This window comes from Cyclopterus lumpus, chromosome 14, assembly GCF_009769545.1.
Source record: "Cyclopterus lumpus isolate fCycLum1 chromosome 14, fCycLum1.pri, whole genome shotgun sequence".
Lineage (NCBI taxonomy): Eukaryota > Metazoa > Chordata > Actinopteri > Perciformes > Cyclopteridae > Cyclopterus > Cyclopterus lumpus.
In genome coordinates, this window is record NC_046979.1 from 9068870 (window position 1) to 9093888 (window position 25019).

The following is a 25019-nucleotide window of genomic DNA, read 5'->3' on the forward strand; positions in this document are numbered from 1 at the left end:
CAGTTATTCGAAACTGAACTGACCAGTCTAAACCATTCATCATAAACAAAAATATATCACAACAAAAACACATTCTATTCTTTGAAAAGGAGTCAACCGCGCACGGCTGGACACAAGTTAAGTCGTTTCTTCTCCAGTTTACTACATTCAAACGACCTCTGCTTTGGAGGCTCAGCCCGTGTCTGCTGTAGTCAGTAATGACAACAACGTTTAAATTATTTTCAAAACCATGTTTATTAAATTTAGAAAACACCATTTTGTTAACAGTTTCATAGCAATAGCAGGAAAGAACTGAAACTGTAAGAGCACAACGTAGAAGGGGCCTGGGCCAACCCCTGAGTTAAAAACCGGCTGTGTTTTGGACTTTAATTGTACCTAAGCTTCTGCTTTCTGGAGTCACGTGCATCTAACCTGGCATAGACTAGAGGAGAGTCAGTGCGGTAGTCAACGTCTCAAGGTAGAACGCCTAAAGAAACGAGACATCAGAAAACGTTGTAGACATCAGGTAGAAAAGTTGCAAAGTCACTTTTCAAGTCAAGATATTTCCTGCCAAAATATACCGAGTGTGCAACATTAACACGTAATTAGGTTGCCGGTACGTAGGTTTGATCACTTAGGGAGTGGTTTCTGCACAGCTTGAGGACAGGTGGACTTGGAGATACTTAGGGATGCAGTACAGACGTAGTCCAAAGAGGAAGTGCAAACAATGTCTATAAGGAGTGTTTGTTGAAGGGGTTGGGGTGGGCGAGGGGTCACGGGGGTATGAGCAAAACAGGGCTCCCCCCCCTTTACTCATCAAGGTGCCGAGAGGGGCGACTCTCTGGAGGGCGAGCCCGAGATATCCTCAGGGGGAAAAACTGTGAGTGTGCAGGCTCGGATCCCGCCCAGCGACTCGGGTAAGTCAAACACTTTGTGCCATTCATCTTTCTCGGGGTCGTACTTCTGTACTATTTCCACCATGCAGCGATTGTTCCACGAGTAGCCGCCCACCACATAGATCTTATTCTCAAACACGGCCACGCCCACGTCACTCTGGCCTCGCAACATGGCAGCGATAGGTGTCCACAAGTCGAGGGCCGGGGAGTAGTATTCGCAGCTCAGCACGTCGTCGTAGTCGCTGGTGCCCCGAAAGTGATTGCCCCCGATCACGTAAAGGCGGTCGCCCACCGTGCACATGCAGTGGAGGCCGCGCACTGTCGTCATGGGCGCTTTCTGAGTCCATTTATCTGCATCTGGGTCAAAGCACATCAGCTCCTTCTGAAAAGTGTCGTGAGTGATTCCCCCTGCAGGCAAAAAAAGGAAAAAAAGAGCGCAAATTAGCCTCCTCACTAATCATTGGGGGGGGGGGGGGGGGGGGGGGGGGGGGAAGAGTAGAAACAGCTTTGTGCACTCTTCAATCAGACCGATCCGTGACTGATTCACCCGTGTCAACCTACATTTATTCATGCAGGCCAAGTGGAGCGCTAGCCATAACACTGGAACATTTGCTTCCAACATTATAGAGAACAGGATTCAGGACAAAGACTGTACATTTTTAGATCCCAGCTTTCCTCAATCCCCATTTCTCAAACCGTGACGCAAACTCAACAGCCACTAAAACTGGTACAAATGTTACAAACAATAGTGACATCAATATTCTCTTCTACGGCGGGAACTAATGCCGATGATGAGCACGGTACAAAGAGGAACACCGCTACGAAAACGCTCATGCGCACACGCACACGCACAAAACAGACTGTAGACGGCGGGACACAACAACTGAGGGAAAAGGGGGAGGAAAAAAACAAAAACAGGACATGTCTACAGGGAAGGCTTAAAATAAAGAGGAACACAATCCCAGCATGCATTTGGGTGGAAGCCAGCCCACTCCTCCTCCCCTTAGGCAGAGTGACTAGGAGCAAATTCTGATAAGATTTGCAGTGCATGCCGAATAGAAGCAGAATCCCTCTCTTTTGCTGCTGCCCAGTGATTGTGTGCTTGGGTTATTGTTGAGGCCTAAGCCGTCTATTCAGCTGCCATGACTCATATGTGATGCTGCACTTCCTTAACTGATCAAACCCAAATGATAGCCTGACTATGCACTATCTTTATCCAAGTGGTCCACGGGGCAGATCTGCCATTAACATCCTGAAAAGGGAACAGTGGCGCAGCAGACGTACGTACGGCCCTTATAATTCCTCCAAGAGGCCCTGCTGCTATTCTGATTCAGTTTGGCCTTTCTCTGATACAATGATGTCTGATCAGTATCACAGTATTCTGATGACTAATCAGTTCCAGTAGGGAGACACCAAGAGTGGACAAGGCTTAGCCAAATTGAGACAGTCAGAGAGAGCTAAACGCTTTTATCCTTCTATAAATATCACAGGACCGACCGGTTTATTGTCTGTATTGTCTGCCACGCAGGCCGTTTAAAAAACATTGGCCTCTTCCGCCATGTACTGTCGATATGAAATAGAGTTCCCTTGTAAAACCAGTGACCCGCTTGGTTGTTTGAATCGGTGCCGGAAGAAGTGGGAACAAAAGAGAAGATGAAGACAGCGGTGAGGCAGGAAAAGGCGACTCAGCATTTTCCGAAAATCCCTCATAGTAATAAAAAGTGACCGGACTTTGAGCTCAGGGATTAATTACAACTACTGGCAATCCGTGCTTGTTTCTGAAAAACAAAAAGCAAGTGTAGAGTCTTGAGGATGCACATTGCCAAAGACAAGCTACAGGATGGCTCTATGGGATGGCCAAGAGCATACGAGTCAACATTTACATAATGCAGTGAGCTCTGTATGTATCCAGAATTATAAATGCAACCAAATTCACTTGGGTTCCTCTTTTCACTTTAAAATAAATAAAGAAATCCAACACATTGCATTGTGGGATTGTTAGCAGGAAAATACTTTTTTTTGAACACTCAAAAAACATGGCAGACCATTTCCCACATTATTTGCAGAGCAAATATATATATATATATATATATATATATATATATTAAAAAAAAAGAAAAGGATTAAGTGGGGAACTTGCAGACATTAAAGATCACCACCCTTTAAAATAATCCAATTATGAGCCACAATTATGAGACCATTTCCACTCAAATTCAGACAACGACCAAAACAAACCAGCTTTCTTTTCAATACACTAAAATGCCTAATGAGCTTTGTTTCCACACCACCAAGCTTCTGAGACTCTTACTCCTTGTTGTGCATCACCCCGGCACGATGGAAAGTCTCTGAAAATCACTTGTGATTTTAAACCTAAAAGTTAACAATCTCTAAAAACCTAACCCTTTTATATGTGAAGCTTACACAGTGTGTGCCCTGGGGCATAAGTCAGATAATAAATAAATAAATAAAAGGCCCTTAAAAACATTAATTTTGTCTAGAAAGACGACTGTCTAATGCCCGCAGACTGAACGCCTTACAAACCGTCACATTACCAACTCGACTTGCAAATATCGATATCGAAAGCAAAATCCTGGAACAGTCGTGTAATAACGGATCTCTGGGGTAGAACGGTGAACCAGAGGCGAAGTGGCTCTGCGCTGGTTCAGAAGTTGTGTGTGAACTCTGACGCACCACTTGAGCGGTGACGCTCTGTGGGCTGAGTGCATCTGTCAGCTTCATCCAGCTGACAGAATACCTTCAGACAGCGCAGCGGCACAGCCGGAGAATGTGACCTGATCTGCTGTGACAGACAGACACAGAACTGCACTTCAGCAGGGTCACCTTGCACAGCAAGACTGTAACCCCCCCCCGCTACAGTGGGGCCTCAGTGGGGCCTCAGTGCTACAACATTCCTGTAATGGGTAATGCTCTGTACCTTCTGCATTAAAAGCACTACAGTCCATTACACTGTTTTCATGTGAGGCAGGATACATGCTTCTTTCTTGGGACATAACCCATAGCTGAAAAAAAACTAATTCACAAGCTTCAATCCTGTAACACAAAAATATTAATATTCATATTAACCCTAAGCCCTCCATCACATGTAGTCTTAGCTGCTGCAGGTGCAAAGCATGACGTTGTGTTATTGTGTCTGAAATTTACCAGGCTATTGGCTTGCTATTGAGCGCATCAGTGAAACATGAACCAACACAAAAGGAATCCATTAAAATATCAAAAAGGGTGAGTGATAAATACGATGCACTGCAGAGTACAGCCTGAGGCAAAACAAAGATTGAAAAGCAGCTGGCTACCAGCAGATTAGTTCAGTCTGTGACCATTACTGTATTCATTATTTCACTTTTGTTGCCATTATAAAAAAAAGAGATAAGTTGCCTTTCATCTTCGCTCCGTGCTAATATTAGGCTTTCTATATCATGCAGTCTGTGTGGTCCCAAATATGTCTCAGTTATTTTTCATCCAAAGAGAAATGCTAACTAACTGTGAAATCAAAATAAAAATGTAATTCAAGTTTTGCTTTTTGTTTCAATGATAGTAATCATGTATGAAGTTAGTTATTCGTTTCTGTTGCAGGTCAGAGTTAGTTAATATGAAATCAAATAAACATTTCTTAAGAACTAAAACTAAACATAGCAAATGCATGGTATATATATATATATATATATATATATATATATATATATATATATATATATACACACACATATATATATATATATATACACACACACATATACATATATATCAGTTACATGATTTACTATGTGGAACAGAAAACAAACTAATAAGGTGGCTAATAAGTTGTGTATACATCAATAAAATAGATTTGCAGGAATAATGATATGTGAATTATGAAATTTAATTAACTGGTTGTGTGCATAGTAATCAAAATCAGGGAGTGTATCTAATAAAAAAAAAAAGCATGAAGGCTGATCAGCACCCTGTATTGTAAACAAGCTTAATACTGCAGTTAACAAGGTTTTGGATATTTTATTTTCACTTGCCTCCCAGCTGGCAAGTGCAGCAAGTGACAAGTGCAAAGGTGTTAATGTTGTTCATGTTAATGTGTGTTAATTCACCAAGACTGGAGAGGCAAATCTATCTCCAATAGCAAAAGGCCGTCTCTGTAAATAGTTCACGGGCTCACAAAGACAGTCTGATTCGGTGACTTGTGGCTTTAAACGATAAAAAAAACAAAAAAACAGCTGATGTTAATTATTTTTGGTTGTGTATTCTCACAGATTTTTACTTGATCTAGCTATATACACGATACACGTGTTGAGAGATAACTGGTTATCATGTAACCGTTATCCAGTAATGATATTCGGTGTAAAGATGAACATTAACTCCCCATTTCCCTGTGTTTGTCCTTTCCTTACCTCCGTTTCACCGGAAGACATATAGAAAACAAATCTGTTTGTAAAACTGCTGTGATGTTTATGAACAGTCTCCATGTTCCTGTGTTGTAGAACGATGGCAGTACCCACGGCCAGGAGGGATTAACACAGGCTCCTCCGTATTACACCTCCCACTCATGCTTCAGTCCTCCACTTTGCTCCATCCTTCCCAATTTCCGTTCCACCCCTCCCATCCCCTGCCTTTGTAGCACCACTCTGGATTAGTCACACAGAGAAACTAGGGCTCATCTCCATAACGCAGGATCTGTTTCTAAATCCTGTGAAGTGAACAAGGACTGAGGCGACGCCTGAAGAGCCATCTCGTGTCCACCCCTTCTGCCCTGAGCATTGAACCCTTCGCAGAAATTAAACTCACTTCAACTAGTGTCCTCGGCATCGAGGAATCAAGTGAGTGAGGACGGATTTGTAAAAGACACTATTTTTATATGATAAATTAATTAGCATACAGTCAGAAATCGTCAAAAACCTTGAATTTAATGGATGTACAATTTGCACACACACACACACACACACACACACACACACACACACGTTATAAAATCTAAATCAGCCATTTGCTTCTTGTGAAGAAAGAAATGATCTAATTGGAATTAAAAATGGCCTGACAATCATTCTAATGACTTGAAATCCATCTTTAAACTAGCTAACTGCACATTCACCCAACATTACATTTATTTGGGTTGATTAAAAATGATCTTACCTGAAATATACATATAACCGCCATACACCGTCCCAGCGTGGCCATAATGTGGTTCATTCATTTTGGCAACATATGTCCATTCATTTGTCCTTGGGTTGTAGCACTCCACAGTAGCTTGAAGAAAAAGAGGGGCAGAAAAAAACAAAACAAAAAAAAAAACAGATTCATTAGTAGAAAGTAGGTCAAGACACAACTAAGGAGGACAAACAGCAGCAAATGAGGCCTTGGAGGGTCTCAGCGTGGGAGCTAAAACAGATTAAAATACATAGTACACATCTCTACGACCCCACCAGCACCGAATGCACAGGAAATGAGGAGATTGTAAGATTCTTTTATCGTAAAGCCTAAGAGGATAGCGCTATAAATTCTGGGAGAAACCAGAATAGGGACACAGGGATTTATGAGTGGCATTCGTAGGCGAGCGATGCCTGAACAAGCAGCCAGGGTCGATCACCTCACGGGCTCATCGTGAGCTTGGAAAAGGGTTGCGATCGGGCTGCGATACAGACACAGGCGTCAAGAAAACGTACACCCTCGAAGACGTAAGCTTCGATGAAAGTGTCAAAAATTATTATTTTCAGAGGAGAGGGTGTGCTTTGCACTTTTTAGCCTTTGTATCAAAATGCCATCTGCGAGCGCTCGGAGGAGCACAAGAGTACATTTTACCACAGCATTATGGGCCGTAGACGAGTTATCATCTTATCGTCGCAGCTTAGGAACGTCCCATTTGCATCGAACAGGATGAAGAGGTACAATATTTATTTAAACAGGGGTGGAGAGATTGTAAGAAATATCTTGTTTTCACAGAGTGCAGCTAAAAGGAAAAGTAGTTGGTGAACTGACAAGAGGTCGAAGAAAATAAGTGGCCTCAGATGAACATCAAGAATAAAAACAGCTTTAAATGGCTTTGACTGATCAAAGACTGATGTGATTAAAAATCATATCAACTCTAAAATACAGCAGCTCAGTCTGCGCCACCCGGGGGAAATCTCAGCGGGACAAATGAGTGAATGCCTTCCACCACTTGCTCAACAACCATCATGAAAAGTGACCTTGAGCTGTACACAGAATCTTGCAGCAGCTCAGAGGAAGTAGAACAGACATGTTTGGAAACAATACTTAATTAAGTTGATTAAATTAATGCAGAGCAGGGTCGGAAAAAACAAAAACAAAAAAAAACATTATTCAAAATCCTTTAATAAACAAATAATAAATGAACACGAGTATAAACTCATGTTGTGTATTTACCTAAAGAGACCGGAGGCTCTTGGAAAAAATGTTTTACTCTAGATTTTCCTATGATCAGCTAAGAAGGTCATATGCCTAATTTGCATGATATTCGCTTCCTGCAGGCTGTTCACCAAAATAGGACACTCGGAGGGTCGAGCTGGTCGCTGGTGACATCTGGTAATAATCACTATGTGGCATACGCCTCTGACCTAGAGCAGTGGTTCCATGTCGGGTCGGGACCCCGTAATGGGATCGAAAGTTACCGTGAATGATCTGTGCTGCATTACTACGTCGACAATTGTCGAATGCTTGTCAAATGATCAAGCGACACTATATGGGAACGATATCGGGGACGACAGCTTACAGAAAGAGAGCCTGACTATATTTTTGCCATGAAACCGTTGAGATGGAAAGCTCCCTCCTGTACGTCAGTGTCGACGTAGTGGAGCTTTTATTTTATAAATCGGGGTATTTTCAGCACACCCGTGTGACCTACGCAGAGTAAACAAATATAATGCCAGGGCTGGGCGCGTCAGAAAAACATCAAGGCTAAACCACACGCAGTGAGAGGGCAGCGGCACGTAAAGCAGTTGTGTCGACGGGCAGTGAACCGTGTCCTTTGGTCTAATTATAACCCAGAAGAGAGGACGGCTCACACAGTGGCCTCCCCCTCTCTCCGCTGCAGTTACAAAGCTGCAGTTAAGTATTGGGTGGCACCTCTCTGTGGTCCACAGTTACGGGGGCTGAGATTGCAGACGGGACAAACTATAATGGACAGATATAAATATATCACAATATCATTGAAGTGCTTCTAGCAGAGGGGTGAGCGGTGTGTCGAAAATGTCATACAATTCTGTTTTAAACTATGAAAAGTAAATCAGATTACCGACTAAAGATGATCCGACACAATTCCTTCGCAATCAGAACCTAAACAACATGATAGTATCCAACACGGCATTGTAGCCAAATGCAAATACTGAGAGGGAGACTGCGCTCTTAAATATTCGTTGAGTTTTAGCACTAAAGTATTCAACTCAACAAAGATACTTAAGTGTGTGCCGGCTGTGGCTTTGTGCTGCTGCTTGAGAGTTTTAAAAATAACAATGCTTTTTGAAAGACTAAACACCAACAACTATAGCTTGAAGCAGAATGTTTCATAAAATTGTTGTAAATCTATTTATATATATTTTTTTCACTTGACAGACTACTACAGAGATATGGAAAGAAAGCTGCGTTGCTCGCTGTGAGTATCAGAGAGAAAGTAAAAGAAAGAGAGAGATGGACTATTGCGTGTAAAGTTTCGTCAAGTTATTAATAAGTATAACCTTTGAATGTCAACGTTAGGAATGAAGGTTCAAATTATTATTATTATTATTATTATTATTATTAGGTACAGCCCTTGCTGAAATAATTACAGCACACTGATTACAGTCGATCGTAAAGGAGTTCATAATAATGTGCACATCCTCTAAATCATATTAAATTACACATGTTCAAACAGCAAATGACGTGCAGGCACGACATTTGCTTACCCGCACCGGTATGCTTGCAGCCTTATTAAACTGTACAGTCATTTACGTGTATGACCTCATGCAATATTAATTAAAGGCTTCCGTTGTTGCTTGAAAGGAAAGCCTAAACATACGAGCAGGGAAATAAACTCACCAAGTTCCCCCGCAGCGTTCCTCCCACCCACCGCGTAGAGGTGTCCCTTGAGTGCACTGAGGTGGAAGAAGGTCCGCTTCTCATTAAGGCACGCCACCTGCATCCACTTGTTGTAGCGCGGGTCGTACCGGAACACGGTGTCCACCGCCGTCTTGCCTTTGGTGTCGTAGTTGCTCTGGCCACCCACCACATAGAGAAAGTTGCCGATGACGGCGATGCCGTGTTGGTAGCGGGGCGCGTCCATGGGCGCCAGCGCCTTCCACTCGTGAGCCTTCTCGTCGAAAAGACGCAGCTCCTTGCTCACGACGAGCTGCTGGCGCAGAACGCCGCCCAGGGTGACCAGGTGGGCACTGTCCGAGCGGATGGCTGTCCGTTCCGACTGCATAACTGGCTGCATGTAGGGCATCATTTGGTAGTTGCTGGCCTCCAGGAGAAGGTTGACACAGGTGTTGTCCGTGCGCATAAAGTCCACTGTCTGCACGTGATTGATGAGTTCCTGTGGGTTCATGAGGGGGAAGCGGATGTTCTTCATGAGCTTCGGGGCAAAGTCCATGCGGCTGTCCTCGTAGCGTAACCAGCGGCAAGCGGCCTTGAACAGGTCCAACTCAGTGCAGTGTTTCAAGCTGTTGCTGGACAGCACAAACGCCAAGCGATCAAACGGAAGCTTGACGAACTCTCCCGTGCCCAGCAGTGAGGGGAAGTTCTTCAGGATGAAGTTGTTGACATATTTGTCCACCTCCGTGAGGTTGTAGGCGTTGGCGATGCGCCCCACCTCCACACAGTTGTCGAGAGAAACCTGCAAGGAGGAAGAAATCTAAAATCTTGGAAAGCTGCAACCGAGACCGGCAACACATTTTTACGACCAACTTGTGTAGAGAAACTCGCTTCAGGAGGCGAATTAACATTCAGTCTACGCCTGAACATCGGAGGATCTACTGCGTTTATTTGTTTTCTATCACTGTATACTTAATACCTTTTAGTTTTGGCAAAACAAATAAGCAAATTCTAGAAGTCAATACGAGGGCTAAAACAAATCAATCTTTGCAATCATTAGTTGCAGCCCTAATTTGCATCCACACAAATTAGTTTGTTACATTTTAGTATATTTAAAAGAAGAAAAAAGGTCATACCTTCTGAACACCCAAAAGTCCAGATACATTGATATGGGTAACTGTCCATTTTAAGTATGTTTAACATAAAAATAAAATGTTATACACACACACACACACACACACACCGACTGCTGCTATTTTTCTATTAGCGCATCTTTAACATTTTACCTGGTTCCCTAGCCACCAAGCAGAATGACAGAATGATCACGTTAGTTGAATAAGTGAACAAATAATCTTGCAGGACTCAAAACATTTTGGGGGAACAATTATTAGAATCTTTTTAAATCAAGTTATTTTAGCCAATGACCTTTAACATATTCAACAGCAAATGTACAACACTAAAGGAAATCTGTGTACTGTGCAGTAATGTGCAGCTTTGGCTTGTGTGTCTCACTACTTACCCCAGAAATAAGAAAAACCTTGCAGAAGTCCAGCACGGGGAGGATTTGTAGGAAGCTGGCGGCCTCAAGCGTGTCTTGCAGATTCTCCATGTTGAGTGACAACTTGGCCGTGTAGATAAAGTCAATGATCTTCTTCAGGCCTATTCGGTTAACTCCATGAAGCTTGATGCACATTAAATCCTGTTCTTTCATTCCACCTGCATCAGGAGAGCGTGGGGGGATGAGAAAGGGTAGATACTCGTACATAATCTGTTTTGACTGACGCGTCTGGGCACACCGGCATCCATTAGATTTGTATTTTTATTTTTATTTTTTTTACTTGAAGAATAAAATGTGTTGTATAAGCTTTATTCTTCAAACCAATATATGACCGATTGAATTAATTAATTTCGATGCATCATTTAATTTCGATGCATATGCCATTACGTGTAAATGTTTTCCGTGTCAAAGAACTCAGAGAACGGATTGAAGGTCTTAGGGAGAATCCCATTGCTCAGCATCTGTGCTCACACTAATGAGCCATCGCACACTCCAAGTACAGTTCTCCTTGCTCCTACTTTACGCAGCTCTCCTTTTGTTCTCATTGCAGAGCAGTCTTCATCTTTATCATACACTTTAAAATGCCAAATCTACACATTTACTTCCACTCCTGTCACAATATGAGATCCAAAGAAGCACGCCGACTGTTCCCTTTCACTGCTCATTATATACACACATGCAATTGACAAGGTACTAAATGACTTGAGTTCTGAAAAATAAACACCTTCATTTTAAATTGGAAGGTTAATCCAAGGTGCAATCAAAGCAGTACGGTTATTTTTTCGAACAAACATCTGTGTTACAAGTTTTCCTTGGTTTTAACAACAAAAAAGGCATAAAATCCTGGCACATTGTTTTTTTCCAGTTTTAAATACTTTTCCACCTCCAAAACAATTCATCTGCTCTTCCTGAAAATACCCTTCATGCACTTTACGGTATGTATTTCAATTTATTCAAGGTTGTTCTACTTGCATAGAGTGGGCCGAGGAGATGAGAAAGGCCAACAAGTCACATTTACAAACGGCCATGAACATGAATGCATAACAAGAAGCAGGGCGGTTTTATAACATGGAAACTGTTGTGAATATACACACACAATCCTGGAGGGATGTGTGCACAAGGTCAATTTGAGTAATTTCTCAGGAGGCAAAATGACAGTGAAAGGACTGTTAAAGCATGGAAATGATCATGAATAATAAATGCTTTTTTTGTAAAGAAAAGTGTGTGTGTGTGTGTGTATGTATATATATATATATATATATATATATATATATATATATATATATATATATATATTTGATAAGAAGCAATCAAAAGCATGCTTCATCGCGACAAAGAGCAAAACCCACACAAATCAACACAACTGGTGCCAGTAAAATGGCTAGCCCCTTGTTGAGCAGGTGTTCTGGTCAGTGCAAGGCGTTGTGGACCCACCTGTGAACATGGCTTTGAAATAGTCGGACGAGGAGGCCATCATGGCGCGGTGTACAGGGAAAGCTTCATCGCCGTCCCCCGCCACCAGCGTGACGTCACATAGTAAACCCTCTATCCTCAGCTGGTCAAATCCCTAAGAGACGAGGAGAAAAGGTCAGGGATGCACGCAAGTGGTGAGTGTTACTGGGACCTAAACTATGTCCTGGTTTTATTCCAGAGAAGTGGACGACGTCATATCAGATAGAAGCTCATGGACCCCTCAGGTCTATTTGGGATGTCTGACTGATCGTGTTTGCACATAACAGAACTGGTTAAGAATGATATGCTTGGAGCTTCAGGATATTATACCATAAAACATAGTGTGGACATGCCACACTATGGAGGCATTGCCGGTAGTATATCAGACTTTGGCTACACAAATTAATTCACTACTTTGTCAGCCTCTTCAGGGAACTAATTGACAAACAAATAATAATCCCATCCTTAAATTAGAGAGGTTATTAGAGGCTTGAATAGATGCACTGTAAATTTATACGGTATAGTCTTTAGAAAGTCATATTTTGCATCCGCTGTTTAAATCGCTTGGCTGCTGCATACCTGAGGCCGTCTACACATGCGGTCTGAGGTTCTCTTTTCTCAAGCCCACTCACTTATCTGCACACCCGATTTCATTGACCACCACATCTTTTGCTTTGGTCATTAAACGAGAAAACATAATGAAGTTAAAAACATCCTTTGTCGCCGTCCAATTACTTGCCATGGCCTGTGAGCCAGTCATAAATGGTAGCTCTAATAGCAAGTCGTAAGAAAACATACAATACGTGCTATATTAAAAACATACAACAACTCAAACTCCTGTGATACACTACGGGAAAATTGTTTCCCAGTGCACCAGCTAACTGAGACCAAATGAGTGTGCTAACTAACTGTGGACAAAGAAAAATCCTCATCATTCCCTTTCTGTGCTCTGACACCAAGAGATTAATGTGCAGCGGAAGCAGCCAACACCCATTCATCTCCAATGAGAGCCGGTGACGACAGACGGGAGCAGCGCCATGCCAGCATCAACACGCCGAGATGGATCTTAAACTTTATTTAAAAATCGGTGGGGACATGATGAGGCAGCCACCAAGTGCAGGTTGGAAACATCCTCTGTAGTACGGTCCCTTGAAAGATTACATAACATCTTCATCCATAACTTCTTTTAAAAGAACCTTTCATGAATAATTTATAGTGCAGACGTGTTTCACTTCCTGCTCCTCCTTAAGTGGCATTTGAGTTAGACTATCCAGCTACATGGGAATTGTTGTTCCTTGAGCCCTTGAACGTAGTTTTGATTTTACAAATGAACCAGTTTGTCGTCTTCTAGAAGGCATAGATTAACTTGGCTAGAGACTTATCTCAAAAGTGATGCTAAGAAATCTAAATCACTGCTTCACCAGCCTGCAACAACGTCATGGATTGTGCTATATAGCCTCCGTTGCTCACAGGATACCAAAGAAACAAGAAGTCAAAATGGAAACATTATTATCAGACAATAATGATATTTGACTTAACATTCAGTGTCTGAACTCTTACCTGAAGAACAACTGAGCTGTGCGTGTTGCTTGTGAAGAATCGTGTGTTTCCAGTCTTTGATGGCTGAAGGTGAGCAGAGATGCCCATATCACCATAGCCCAGAGCCACTTTCATGTGAGCGTCGTCGTCCTCCACTAGGGATCTATTGGGAAAAGGAGACAAGTTTTCCCTTCAAAAAGTGTAGCCAAAACACGTTTCCATCTAATTTTAGCTTATAGAAAGTAGGACAGGAAAGTTTTCAAAGTGATACTACTTAAGGTACATATGGGGTGGTGGTAGCCTAATTGTTAGATAAATTGTCACATGAAAGTTGCGGATTTCGAGGCCTCGAAAAGCAAGAATGTTTGTGGCAAGGGCAGAGAAGAAGGCCTTTGGCCTTTGGAAGAGGAACTGCACTTCAGCTTTACTAAGGCCACAGACCGGTCTTAAATATGATGAGCGGCTTCCAGATTTCATGAACAATAAAGTGTTCTTCCTTCTTAAAAATATATATTTTTTAAAAGCACAGCGCATCTTTTATCTGCAACATCTTGGAATCAAGAGCTCAGAATGGATTAGATACCAGCGACAAAAAGGTTTTCCTCCACAACATCAGCAATGAAACGGGACTCTAAATCAGCAATATGATCATATAATGTGTGGGTTGTCAAACGTGAAATTCCCTCGGAACAAACTACATGTAGTAACTGGTTTATGGCAGCAGTTGTGTTGCGCCAATATGCAAACAACCTCTAAGTATCAACACACAAACTTTAACTTATATCTAAAACAATGTGTTGAGAGTAATTCTTTATTTAGAGCCACAATGATCCAACTGAATTCCTCAGTATAGATGGTTTAGCTACAAGCGGTGCACACGGATTGAGTTTATGACCCAAAGTAAGATATATCTCATCATATAAATCATCTACATAAAATCTAACATTATTTTTTAAACTACCATAAGCTTATTATAATGGAGTAGTGATAAACAGTGTTCTCCTTCGATAAACTACACGGCCATGTGATGCATCATCTCTCAGAGTTAAATGAGGACAAGGGGGGAAATTTAACCATTTTTCAAACGGGCTGCACAGCATTGAAAAGATCATTAGTTTTAAGAAAAGATGTGACTAAAATACAGAAACGCAAACCATTATTTCTCAGTTTTCCACACTGAGGAAAAACAACCACCTTGTAGACAAAAAACACTGCTAATGATGATTGAAGTTAATCAAAGTTTGGTCACAAAATGTGTGACGGATTCTACACTATAATAGAAGTCTGTCGAGTTTTAAACAGCCCTCTACTAAAAAAAAAATATTCTGCTCTGTGGGAACGTGATATATTAGCGTTTCCCATTTGTAAAATGCAATTCTTGTGATATCCCTGTGCTCTCTAGGGCAGTCTGACTAAAATGAAACATAAAGTCCTTAACTGCTCCACAGAGAGAGTGAACGTGGGAAGCAAGTGTGACTCAGAGCCCCGAGGGGAATACTCTCGGGAAAAGGGTACATTTGGCGCTGACAAAACTGACATTAGAGAATGAAGCTCATTTGGGTTAAAAAAACTAAACAAATCACAACACTGTGTGGATCAACACGATCAGCTGAGCATTTGTGATCTGCGATCAAAACGGCATAGCTGTCTCTTAAGGTTACATCATCAGCAAGCAATGTTGATTGCACCGCTTTTACTTTGATGCCCAGCTGCTGTGTACCTTATTTCGATAAAAAAAAAGCCATGGTAATAAAAGTCCAGAATTACTGCCTCGCTGTTGTACGCCTCCGCCAACCAGTCACCTTGCGGTTTGTATCCATGTGTTCACTTAATCGTTTTATCCTCCAAGATATGTGTATGAATTTGTCATAATTAGCACATCAATTATTTAGTTAAAAATCAGTTCTTAGTCGAGTCCAAGTGAACGTTTGTGCCAAGTTTTGAAGAAATGCTGTTTGGGAAACAAGACAAAAAAAGGCCAGTGGATTTGAGGATGCCAGGTATTTTAAAAAGATGAAGATGTTAATAGAACACCAAAAGGAACGAGAGCTTGAGGACATGCGAGTGATGATTAGTATCGGGCGAGCTCGTCAAAAAACATTCCCTCTTTTTTAGCGAGCGTTGTTGCACAGAGAGAGGGGCCACACGCACCACAATGGACCACATAGGAATAAAAAAAAATTTAAAAAACTGAGCTTAAAATATTACAACCATTTCCCATGCAATATATGGCGATGACAGAATAGTCACCCAATGTGTCATGTGAGACTTTAAAAAAAAAATTAAAAAAAGTCTGCTCATTTTCAGAAGTAGATTGGCCTGGTTTTGATTCTTTCACAAAAAAATGTCTTGCTCAGCATAACAGTACATTTGAGTCTTCAAACAGGCTGGTGAGCAGGCAGTGTGCTTGTCAGATGGAGACGACTAATGGTTTTTGGGTGGACTATTTATATAATGAAGCAACTCTAAAGTTCTTGTGTGTAGGAACACTTGATTTTTCTGCGGCTGGCAGAGTGATTTTTATAATTTGTAAGGAAATGTCCCTTGTGCTTTGAGGGGACGTTAGATTATATGCATCTCTAAATAAAATATAGCTTTTAGATGCTAGAAGAATGTTAATGCGACATATTTAGTCTGATCTCATCTTATATGCAAAATGAGTATCACATACAATGTTGGTTATGTAAGCCTATAATAGTAAGGCAGAGCATTCTTTATGTAACAGATGCACTGAACCTGTCCAAGCATTATAATAATGACTATTATTATGAATAACCGGCTATAATGGTGAAATGTTCATCTGTTACATAAAGACTGCTCTGCCAGTCTGTTCCTTTACAGGCACAGCTGATCAGAAACTGTCAGTATATTCTTATTAATTTGAACATTGACAAAAGATCACGATCAAAATGCAATTAATAAATAAAAAAACGAGTAAGAGAGGACAAGAACCGTTTTCTTTGAATACAATTTAATTTAATTGATGTTAAATATATTCATTAGATCAGGACACATGGAGACAGAGTGAGCTTCCACTAACGGCTGAATCAATAATCTGCGCCAGGTTAAAGAATAATGTGTCATCATTTTCTACCCAAATGCTGACCTGTAAGAACAGAGAATGGAAATGTTCTGTAATGTTTACAAAGTGCACATTAATATCAAACGGTCCTGCTTTCTAATGATCGTTTTGAAACAATGATTGATTAACTTTAGAGGACGAGTATGCAGGGAGACGTTCTCTGTGCTATGCCGTATGAAATGCATTAAAACCAAAAAAAGATGCATAATAATGCACGATAACGATATTTGTTTGCAGTTGCGAGTCACAAAAGGTCACTCGGAGGTGTAAAACGCGTGTTCACTGAGACACCGTACATGCTTTGGCTGCATAATCTGGTTCGAAAAGTAATCAAGAGAAAAAGTTCCACGGCAACTTTTTCCAAGGAACTGCGGGGATGAAAACTTTCCTCCTCTTTTCTTATCAAAGAAACTTGACTTTAGGGCTCCGAATCTCTGAGCCTACGAGGGCTGACTGATCAAACGTTTTGTGTCACCTCACGTCGCCTCACATCTTTAAACTTGAACACGCCACTAAGACTTCCAACAGTCAACCACGGTCTCTTTTCAAGACTTTAAAGATTAGGCCGAAGACATTTGGGGGTACATGATGGATTCACATGAGGAGGAGGTCAGGTGGAATCTACTTGTCTTTCTTTCCACATGCTGTACAAGAACTGGGGAACAGGTAGGAAGGTCAATGAGGATACAAGAACAACAACAAAGTAAGCGCAGAAAGAGATTTCTGCTACCACAGGAGGTAAGGAAACCACTCTGATCGTGGCTACACATGCTTCAGGTCTATTGGACCAATCTTGATGATTCAAATTTACATTTCTAAAATGATGAGGAAGGATTCAGTAATAAATGTACATTTAAAAAAAAAGAAAAAAAAAAGGGAGAGGATCACGGACCACGTCTACTAGGAATTTGTAAACACCACCACAAACAGCTGAGGAAGTTGAACAGTGGTCACAACCACACAGCAAAAAGGCAATGTACTGGCACATTTACCCCGTCAGGTGGTAAGTCGGCGAGGCAGCGAGTAGAGAGTGGGTTGTCCAAACCACAAAGGAGTGTCGGTGGCTGCCGGAACGAAACAAAGAAGACAGAAGCTACAGCATCCCACATGAAAGTTCTGCTCTTCCTAAAAGATGTGACAAACGTAAAATAAAATTTAAAAAAAAAAGGCCCCATGAACATATTCATCGATTATCATTGGTAATCCTATGTGCCGACTACATTTGTTTTGTCCTTTATATGCCTTTATGCCCAGCACCTAGGATTTATCGTCTGGATTTGCTGGCTTTTGTGAATATTTTTCTGCTCTTCCGAAAGACAGACAACCCGGAGACGGACTCTCTGGCTGCTACCGCGGCCCGTTTGAAGATAATCGTGCCTGAAGCGTCGCTGCAGCTCAGCGCTGACCAATGCAACACAAACATTTACCAAACATCGGAGAATGTTTCACTCTCTTAGCCAGTCAATCACCCATTACCAACTTTATTTGAGGTATGATTTTTGTGCATCACTTTTACAAACAGACTATAAAAAAAAAATACAAAGTTCAAAATAAGAAGTAGTACAAGTTAGTAAAAGATTAAGATAAACTAAGAAAAACTGTTTGTTCCAACATAATAAACTAAGGTGTAAGCTTTTATGACTCTTGATTCCCAGATGTCACCGTGTGATTCAACGTGAGGCGATCACAACTCCACAAAGCAGCAGACGTGTCTTATACTGAATGTTTGGACACTTTTAACAGAATGAGGATAAATTGATTATAAAAACTCACATTAAACAATGCGTTATGATTCTTACAGCTAATCTGTTAGAGGGTATGTCGTTATGTCAGAAGCTTTAAATGAGGGGGGGAATGAAAAGAATAGATGATGGAAATAAAATCAAGGCATCTTTGGGTTTAATAAAAACTCATGATCTGATGCTTATTCATCAGATTAGAAGTTGGCACCTTCCTCGTACCAATTAAGTTAGAGGAATCATCACTTGATATGTATGGTTATGGTGCGGACCTGTTATTTAGTTCAGAGTGCAGCAATTTCTCATGTTTACTCTATAGACCAATTTGCATTTACAGCCTCCTACATTGTATGGCTTTTTCTTCCCACAACAAAAAACAGAACATACATTGATTTAACTACATCGGAAAATACAAATACCTGGAATGAAATGCTCTGCATCCTATATTCAGGTCAGTGACACACAACATGAGTGTTTAATTTTCACCCGAGCAGGGCAGGGAGAAAGAGAGGGTTGGATTGAAAAAGAAGTAAGGGAGAAACAAGGTTGGCAGTCTATCCGGGTCTATTATCCCAGTGCAAAGCTTAAAAAACATCCTTCCACCAGTGACAGTTGAGCTGAAGCTGAAGTCAACTTGGCATTTTCCCTGGGATGACAGAGGAAGGGTCTTAAAAGATTAATGAGTATAGCTTTGCTGCCTCGTAATGCTTAGACGTGCACCAGTATAAACTTCATTAATCTCATCTATTTCAGGTTCACAACATCTGAAAAACCAATGTCATGTTTCTGGAGCAAAGAACGTGCATGTTCAAATGTACTGGAAAAGCAATCGGCCATGCATGTTAAAGGATGGGCCCACAGGTGTTCAAGTCCATCCGACACATGCCTGGTCTTTTCTGACGACAGCAATGTGTCCAACAATGAATTTACAGTGCTGTCATACCCAAGATAGTCAGTTAAAATATAGCAAGCTACTAGATGTGAGGGACTACTGGTGCAAGTCCTCATTGTGTCAGTTCCTGGGCTTGGCTTCAAAAGGATTGTTTAATCACGGGAGACAGGAAGAACAACCCCCCCCCCACACACACACACACACACACACACACACACACACACACAAAAAAGCCAGAAATCTCAAATAAAATGCATGTACTGCCAATGAAAAATTGATTGCAGCCAATTATTCTTGGACTAATTTTTGTACAAACTGCATTACACAGACATTTTTGAAAGTTTTTAGTTGCTCACAGCTACTCTGGACTTATGTGACCTATTGTTTTAACAGGAACACAGGAAGAGCCCGAGAGCAAAACAGACACAGTACAAAACAAAAGGATACCTCTACCACCCACAAGACTCCTCCAGTCTGGCTGCGATCCTCACAACACCCCCCCCCACACACACACACGCACACACACACACACACACACACACAACACACACTGCAGCAGCTGAATCCCAAGCAGACTGAGCAATGGCAGCCACCTCAAGTGAAGGGTCTTCTCGATCGCTGAGCGCAGCAATGCAATAACGCTGCATGTTGAACAGCTTCTGCTCCTCGGGGGAGGGGGGGGGGAAAGAGCTTATGACGCAGTAGTGCTCAAGTACTCCGTTTTGAAATGCTGAAGAAAAAGACGACAACTTTATAATCGACTGTTTTTTCAATACGATGGCCAATAAAACACGGTGTTAAATTGACATTTTTGCAACACCTCCCAATATCATGCAATACAATACATCTGTACCACAGACCAAGACCACAGACTCAAAAAAATTACTATAGCAACGATGCTGCGGCAGAAAACACTGCTGTGGCTCAAGCTGAAACCCTATTTGAAAGTGTACAGTATAGTGTCACTTGGATCTCTCATACAGAGGTTGTGTGTGGGTGTGTATTCCTAAATAATTTCTGCTCACCTGTAAGAGTACTTAACCCCTTTTTACACCAAGTAAGGGACAAGATGAGACTAGCCAAATAATTATCCAGCGGGTTATTGCCTTCTCGTCCACAAACATGCGGAAATTCAGCAGCTGCTTCTCCACCTTTCCTGCAGCAACACTTGTATTTGTTCCCTCCTCCAACACAACTGAAAAATTAACAACTGAGAGGGAAGAAAAGGAGCATGAACAGTTTCAGAGAATTGGGTGCAGCTCTCATTTCCCGAACACCACACATCAGGATGCAGTAAGGCAGAGAAAAGGGAGGTAGTTTAAAAAGAAGTATTACAATTCTTCTCTCATCGCGTCTTCAATTCCGTCAAACAGACTTTGGAGCTTCTAAAAATGTGACAACGGGTCTGACAGAGGGATAGCAAAATGAAAATATTCAGCATCTTAATAAATGCAGCCATATTTTTAAAGCAAGCCTTGATTAAAATGTCATCCATTCATAGAATTCCAGCAAAAAAAAGAAAGCGATCACTTATCAGACGATTACAACATCTGTGCTCCATGTGTCTGACAAATGTTGTTTGCTCTGCCCATTATGGTGAAATTGGCACTTCCCTAATTTGATGAGTTTAGTGATTATATAATGCATTCTATTGAGCATCAGGTCCACTGCCATTTCCAAAGTATTTGCGGCTCACTCTGTCATGAACAAACTACCCACGATCTCCAGATAATTGCTCCAATCATGCTTATAATCTTAGCAATTTGTCCGTTATAATGAGTCTGTAATTACACTTTTTAATCAAAAAGCACTTCAAGGCCAAAGCTTTTGCATCCAAAAAGGGCTGGAGTACTTAAAATTACATTTCTAAAACATTTTCAAACTGCACCACAAGCAGTTAAACCAAACAAGCTTGAGAACACGTTTGCGTGTGGGTGGAGTGGACAATCTGTCGACATGTACCAAATGCCTAAATCAACCTGAGAGATGCTGTATGGAGGAACACGACCCAGCTGAGAGTGTGAGTGTGAGTGTGTGTGTGTGTGTGTAAACCAGAAAGGACAACAACAGCCAGTATCATACTAATGTGTTGAAAGCTTGCATTACTTCTTTTCTTTAAGAAAAAGCTACAGAGTACAGTGAACGGTGTAGTCACTGCAGATGTGTGGAATTATTCAGCTATTGCAGGCTAAGGAGATGCGAATCCAAGGACTGAATCCAGAGACTAAACAAAAAGGCCAGAGATATGTCAAAGCAATAGGGAATTGGACGAGTCAGCACATATATATTCACAATATGCAACAATTGGGAACATCTTCCGTTGATAACTTAAAATCGGCTCATTTGCTGTAACGCTAGCTCATTATCCAGCAGACGTAGCTCACGTGCTAATTCCACCATGCTTTAAATGCTACACTGGTCTCCAGAAAAATGAGCCGAACAGCAGGGTGGTGGCCAGTGGCAGAGCCGGGTCCCACGGCCATCCTTCTCCGTAGCGGTTTCTATAGTCTCACCTAGCTGAAGTCAGTTGGTGCTCTGCCAGACTGCCTGTGCCTCCCCCAGGGCCCTTCAATGAAACAAATGATCCCCGTGTGGCTATTGCATTTTGTACAAAATATGGCCACCACTCCGCAAGAAATAGAAGTCCATTCCAAACGGCAGGTAAATGTAAAAAAAAAAAAAAGGTCCACCACCATGTTCTAAAGTTGATAATTAACACATAAATATTAAAACTGTGACACTCGTTTAAAAACAAATGGTAGATGTTGCTCTGAGGAAGGGGGAATTCAATATTCTGTGGTTTTAGAGCAAATAGGTAGGCAAGCTTATTTAGTATGTTTAATGAAATTGATCATATATTGTTACACATCACAGTGTAAACCACAATACAATCAATAGCTTCTGACAACAGCCCTGAAAGAAACATATCCAAATAACGTGTGCTGCTTCTCTAAGAAAGTGCTGTTATCCATACTTTTAAAAAAAAAGGGATAGTTTGGAGGTTTTTAAAGTGGGGTTGTATGAGGTACTTATCCATTGTGTATTACCAATAGTAGATGACGCTCAGCATGCCAGGAGTTACAGCATGGAAGTAATGCACTGCTGTGGATGACGACATTGCCCACCAAAACTAAATCCTAATCAGTTTACGTGTACGCTGCATTATGAATATTGTCAGCCCTTACTGGGAGACAACCATCACTGAAGAGGACAAGCCGCATCCATCTATGGTCACAGTTTTTTCCCCAATGGATTGTGGTGGCTGTGGCGAGTAGATAGATAATGGCTTCAGTTCCCCTCCGTAAACATACGACTGTATAGCTGTCTCACGGCAAGATAATCCAGCGCAAATATTCCAAATATAGCGTACACTTGAACTGGCCATTTCTTTGGGATTTCTAAAATACATTTTTACTGCTGCCCCCATCCACAGCCGTGCATTGCTTTGCCCCCGTGAGGAAACTCCTGCCTGCTTCTCCAAGATGGTGGCATGCCAGCCGTCATCTACAGTAGGATATACACAGACTATGGATAACTACCTCGCACAACCCCATTTAAAAAACAGCCAAACGGTCCTTTTAATGTGTGAATTTGTGATCTATCTGTTCTTAATCCTACAGTATGTTAGCGAAGAACAGCATTATAGTTTTAACATCTCTGCTGGCATATCATCCCTGACTGAGTCCAATTAACACATAAGAAATATATCTGGTCCAACCCTTGAGAATAATGCCACTGTTTTATGTATTTTGAAACATAAAAATGTCTTTTTTTTGTCAGATGATGTTGAGGGTGAAAAAATGTAAATGATCAGTGCAAACCCAGCTCTTATTCACTTTGATGCCAGCTGTCAAATCAACATTGTTTATATTATTTTAGAATAGATGAATTGTTTAATTGATCAAACAAATTAATGCAAGTTGGTGATAAAGCAGATTAAAAAAAAAAAGTCAAGTAGTGGGCCATTTACCTCAGAGACTGCAGAAATCATCTCCTAATAGCAGCGCAGAGGATTCAGCAGCCACATGAGACGCATCTAAGTTCACAAATATCAGTTAAGAGAGACTTTCAAATCTTTCATTTTACTTATAGCTGTACAATCTGCATGGAATTTAATCTGTTCACACTGGCTTTAATTACAGTCTTAACACTAGAAATACTTTTTAAGTCTTAAGCCATTTTAGCAGCAGCCTGCATGTTTAGAGGAGGTTTTATTTTCTTAAACTGTTTATTTCTATCAAGCAGAAAACACGCATGAAACCAAAGGACAGCAGTAGATAAATCACTTCTAGACTCTAATGTGCTGAAGTAAAAACATGAAGGTCAGAATGTGCAAAATGTGGTTTCATTTTTAGATTTCCTTTGAAGGATTGATTTTCTCATTCCCATTTTGCCTCAATGAGATTGTTGACAGAAAACATAGCGAGAGAGAAAGCGAGAAAAGGGGTGTGTGCTAAAGGTCCCTGACTGGAATCTAACCGGCTTTGCCGCAGTTGAGGTTGCTGGCTCACCATGACGCCTCCAAGAAGTGATTACTATAGACAGCAGTCACACATATATTAAGCGCCTAGTACTGAACCGCTGAAAGATGAGGGATGACATTCATTTCAATGACTTTGGAGTAATAAAATATGAACCCCGATGACGGTTTACTGAGCGGAAGATTATTCTATGGGCCGTACAGGCAGTGAACCTTAACCATTCCTTGCGAGCATGAAACCTGCACCACAGGCAGTTCTCCAGTCTATCTATAGATTAGGGCGGTTTCAAAAACAGGCAAGCAAATAATAATTATTTATAAATCAAGTACGACAGATATTTCAAAAACTCTCTCTCGTGCGCCCTCCATCATTCTGGTGCTTTATTTACAAAGATTTCCGAGCAGCATACCAAGTTAAAAGTGTCTCTAAAGCCAAGCGGACAGTTGCACCACTTGAAGGGTCTATAAAGAGTGACTTCTCCCTGACCACAGAGGAGCCTATAATTGGGGGCCCAATATCAGTCTGCCTAAAAGCACGCCTCACAATATACACGTTTCAAAATAGTAAGTGGTTGGCAGGGCAGAGCCGCACTGGGCAGAATGAGGTGGAGCCTCAAGGCCTGAATGTGCTTCACTTGCTAGTGTGTGCGCGCAATCTCGTGTGAAGACACGCAGCAACTTAAGTACACTTAATGCACTCTCGGCCTCGCGTTTTCATTGGTCGAGTTATCTTAGTCCTTTGGTGTTATGGTCCTGCATACAGTCTCAGGTTTGGTCCTGATTGATGCTGGAGCGGGAGGAGGATGCTGATAACATACAGGAGTTAAGTCACACAGCGTGATTTATTACCAAAAAAAAAGTAGAGTTTAGATATAAAAAAGGCAAAAAAAAGGATCTGTCAAGATAAGAAACCCTGAGATCTAATGTAATAGAGTACACAACACAGAAATGACACATGGCAGGTCTGTGTCGATTTATATAGAAATTAAAAATGATATATCGAATATTTAACAGCTGCAAACATACATTAATTATCATTTAAATGCACCAGAATTCAGAAATAAATAAATAAATACATTCCAAGAGGTTTATGACCATCAAAAACCAGTACGAACCAGCAAGAAATAAAATGTTTGGTCCTGCTAGTGTTAACTTGTGCGGCTATATTTTGGAGGAGCTTTATCACACACCAAAAACTCAAAACAAAATCGCCAACAATTAACATTATTGTTCATGGGCAAGATGGAGATTTGCATAGAAATTTCACTCAGCTCACTGTTTGCAACTACATTATGAACTACCAACTGCCAATAGTCAAGCATTCATTATTTCATTTTGTAAAGCGATTACAAAGTGACATGGTTTTGACAAGACACC

At 41.2% G+C, this 25019-nt stretch overlaps 1 protein-coding gene across 6 annotated transcripts in view; it reads right to left on the reverse strand.

Annotated features, from left to right (window-relative positions):
* Nucleotides 1–215: 215 nt before the first annotated feature.
* The window catches only part of klhl13 (kelch-like family member 13), a 30809-nt gene continuing 6005 nt past the window's right edge, over nt 216–25019 (reverse strand). For 4 of the 6 annotated variants that reach the window (XM_034549803.1, XM_034549801.1, XM_034549804.1 and 1 more), the window contains 6 exons: nt 13471–13612; nt 11893–12025; nt 10420–10616; nt 8907–9702; nt 6012–6125; nt 216–1283 (listed from right to left, as the gene is read on the reverse strand). In XM_034549803.1, the coding sequence (XP_034405694.1) occupies nt 796–1283; nt 6012–6125; nt 8907–9702; nt 10420–10616; nt 11893–12025; nt 13471–13612 (1870 nt within the window). In that variant the 3' untranslated portion in view covers nt 216–795. Of the gene's footprint in view, nt 1284–6011; nt 6126–8906; nt 9703–10419; nt 10617–11892; nt 12026–13470; nt 13613–17523; nt 17657–25019 lie in introns of all 6 variants that reach the window. The other 2 variants (XM_034549806.1, XM_034549805.1) reach the window with 2 other exon arrangements.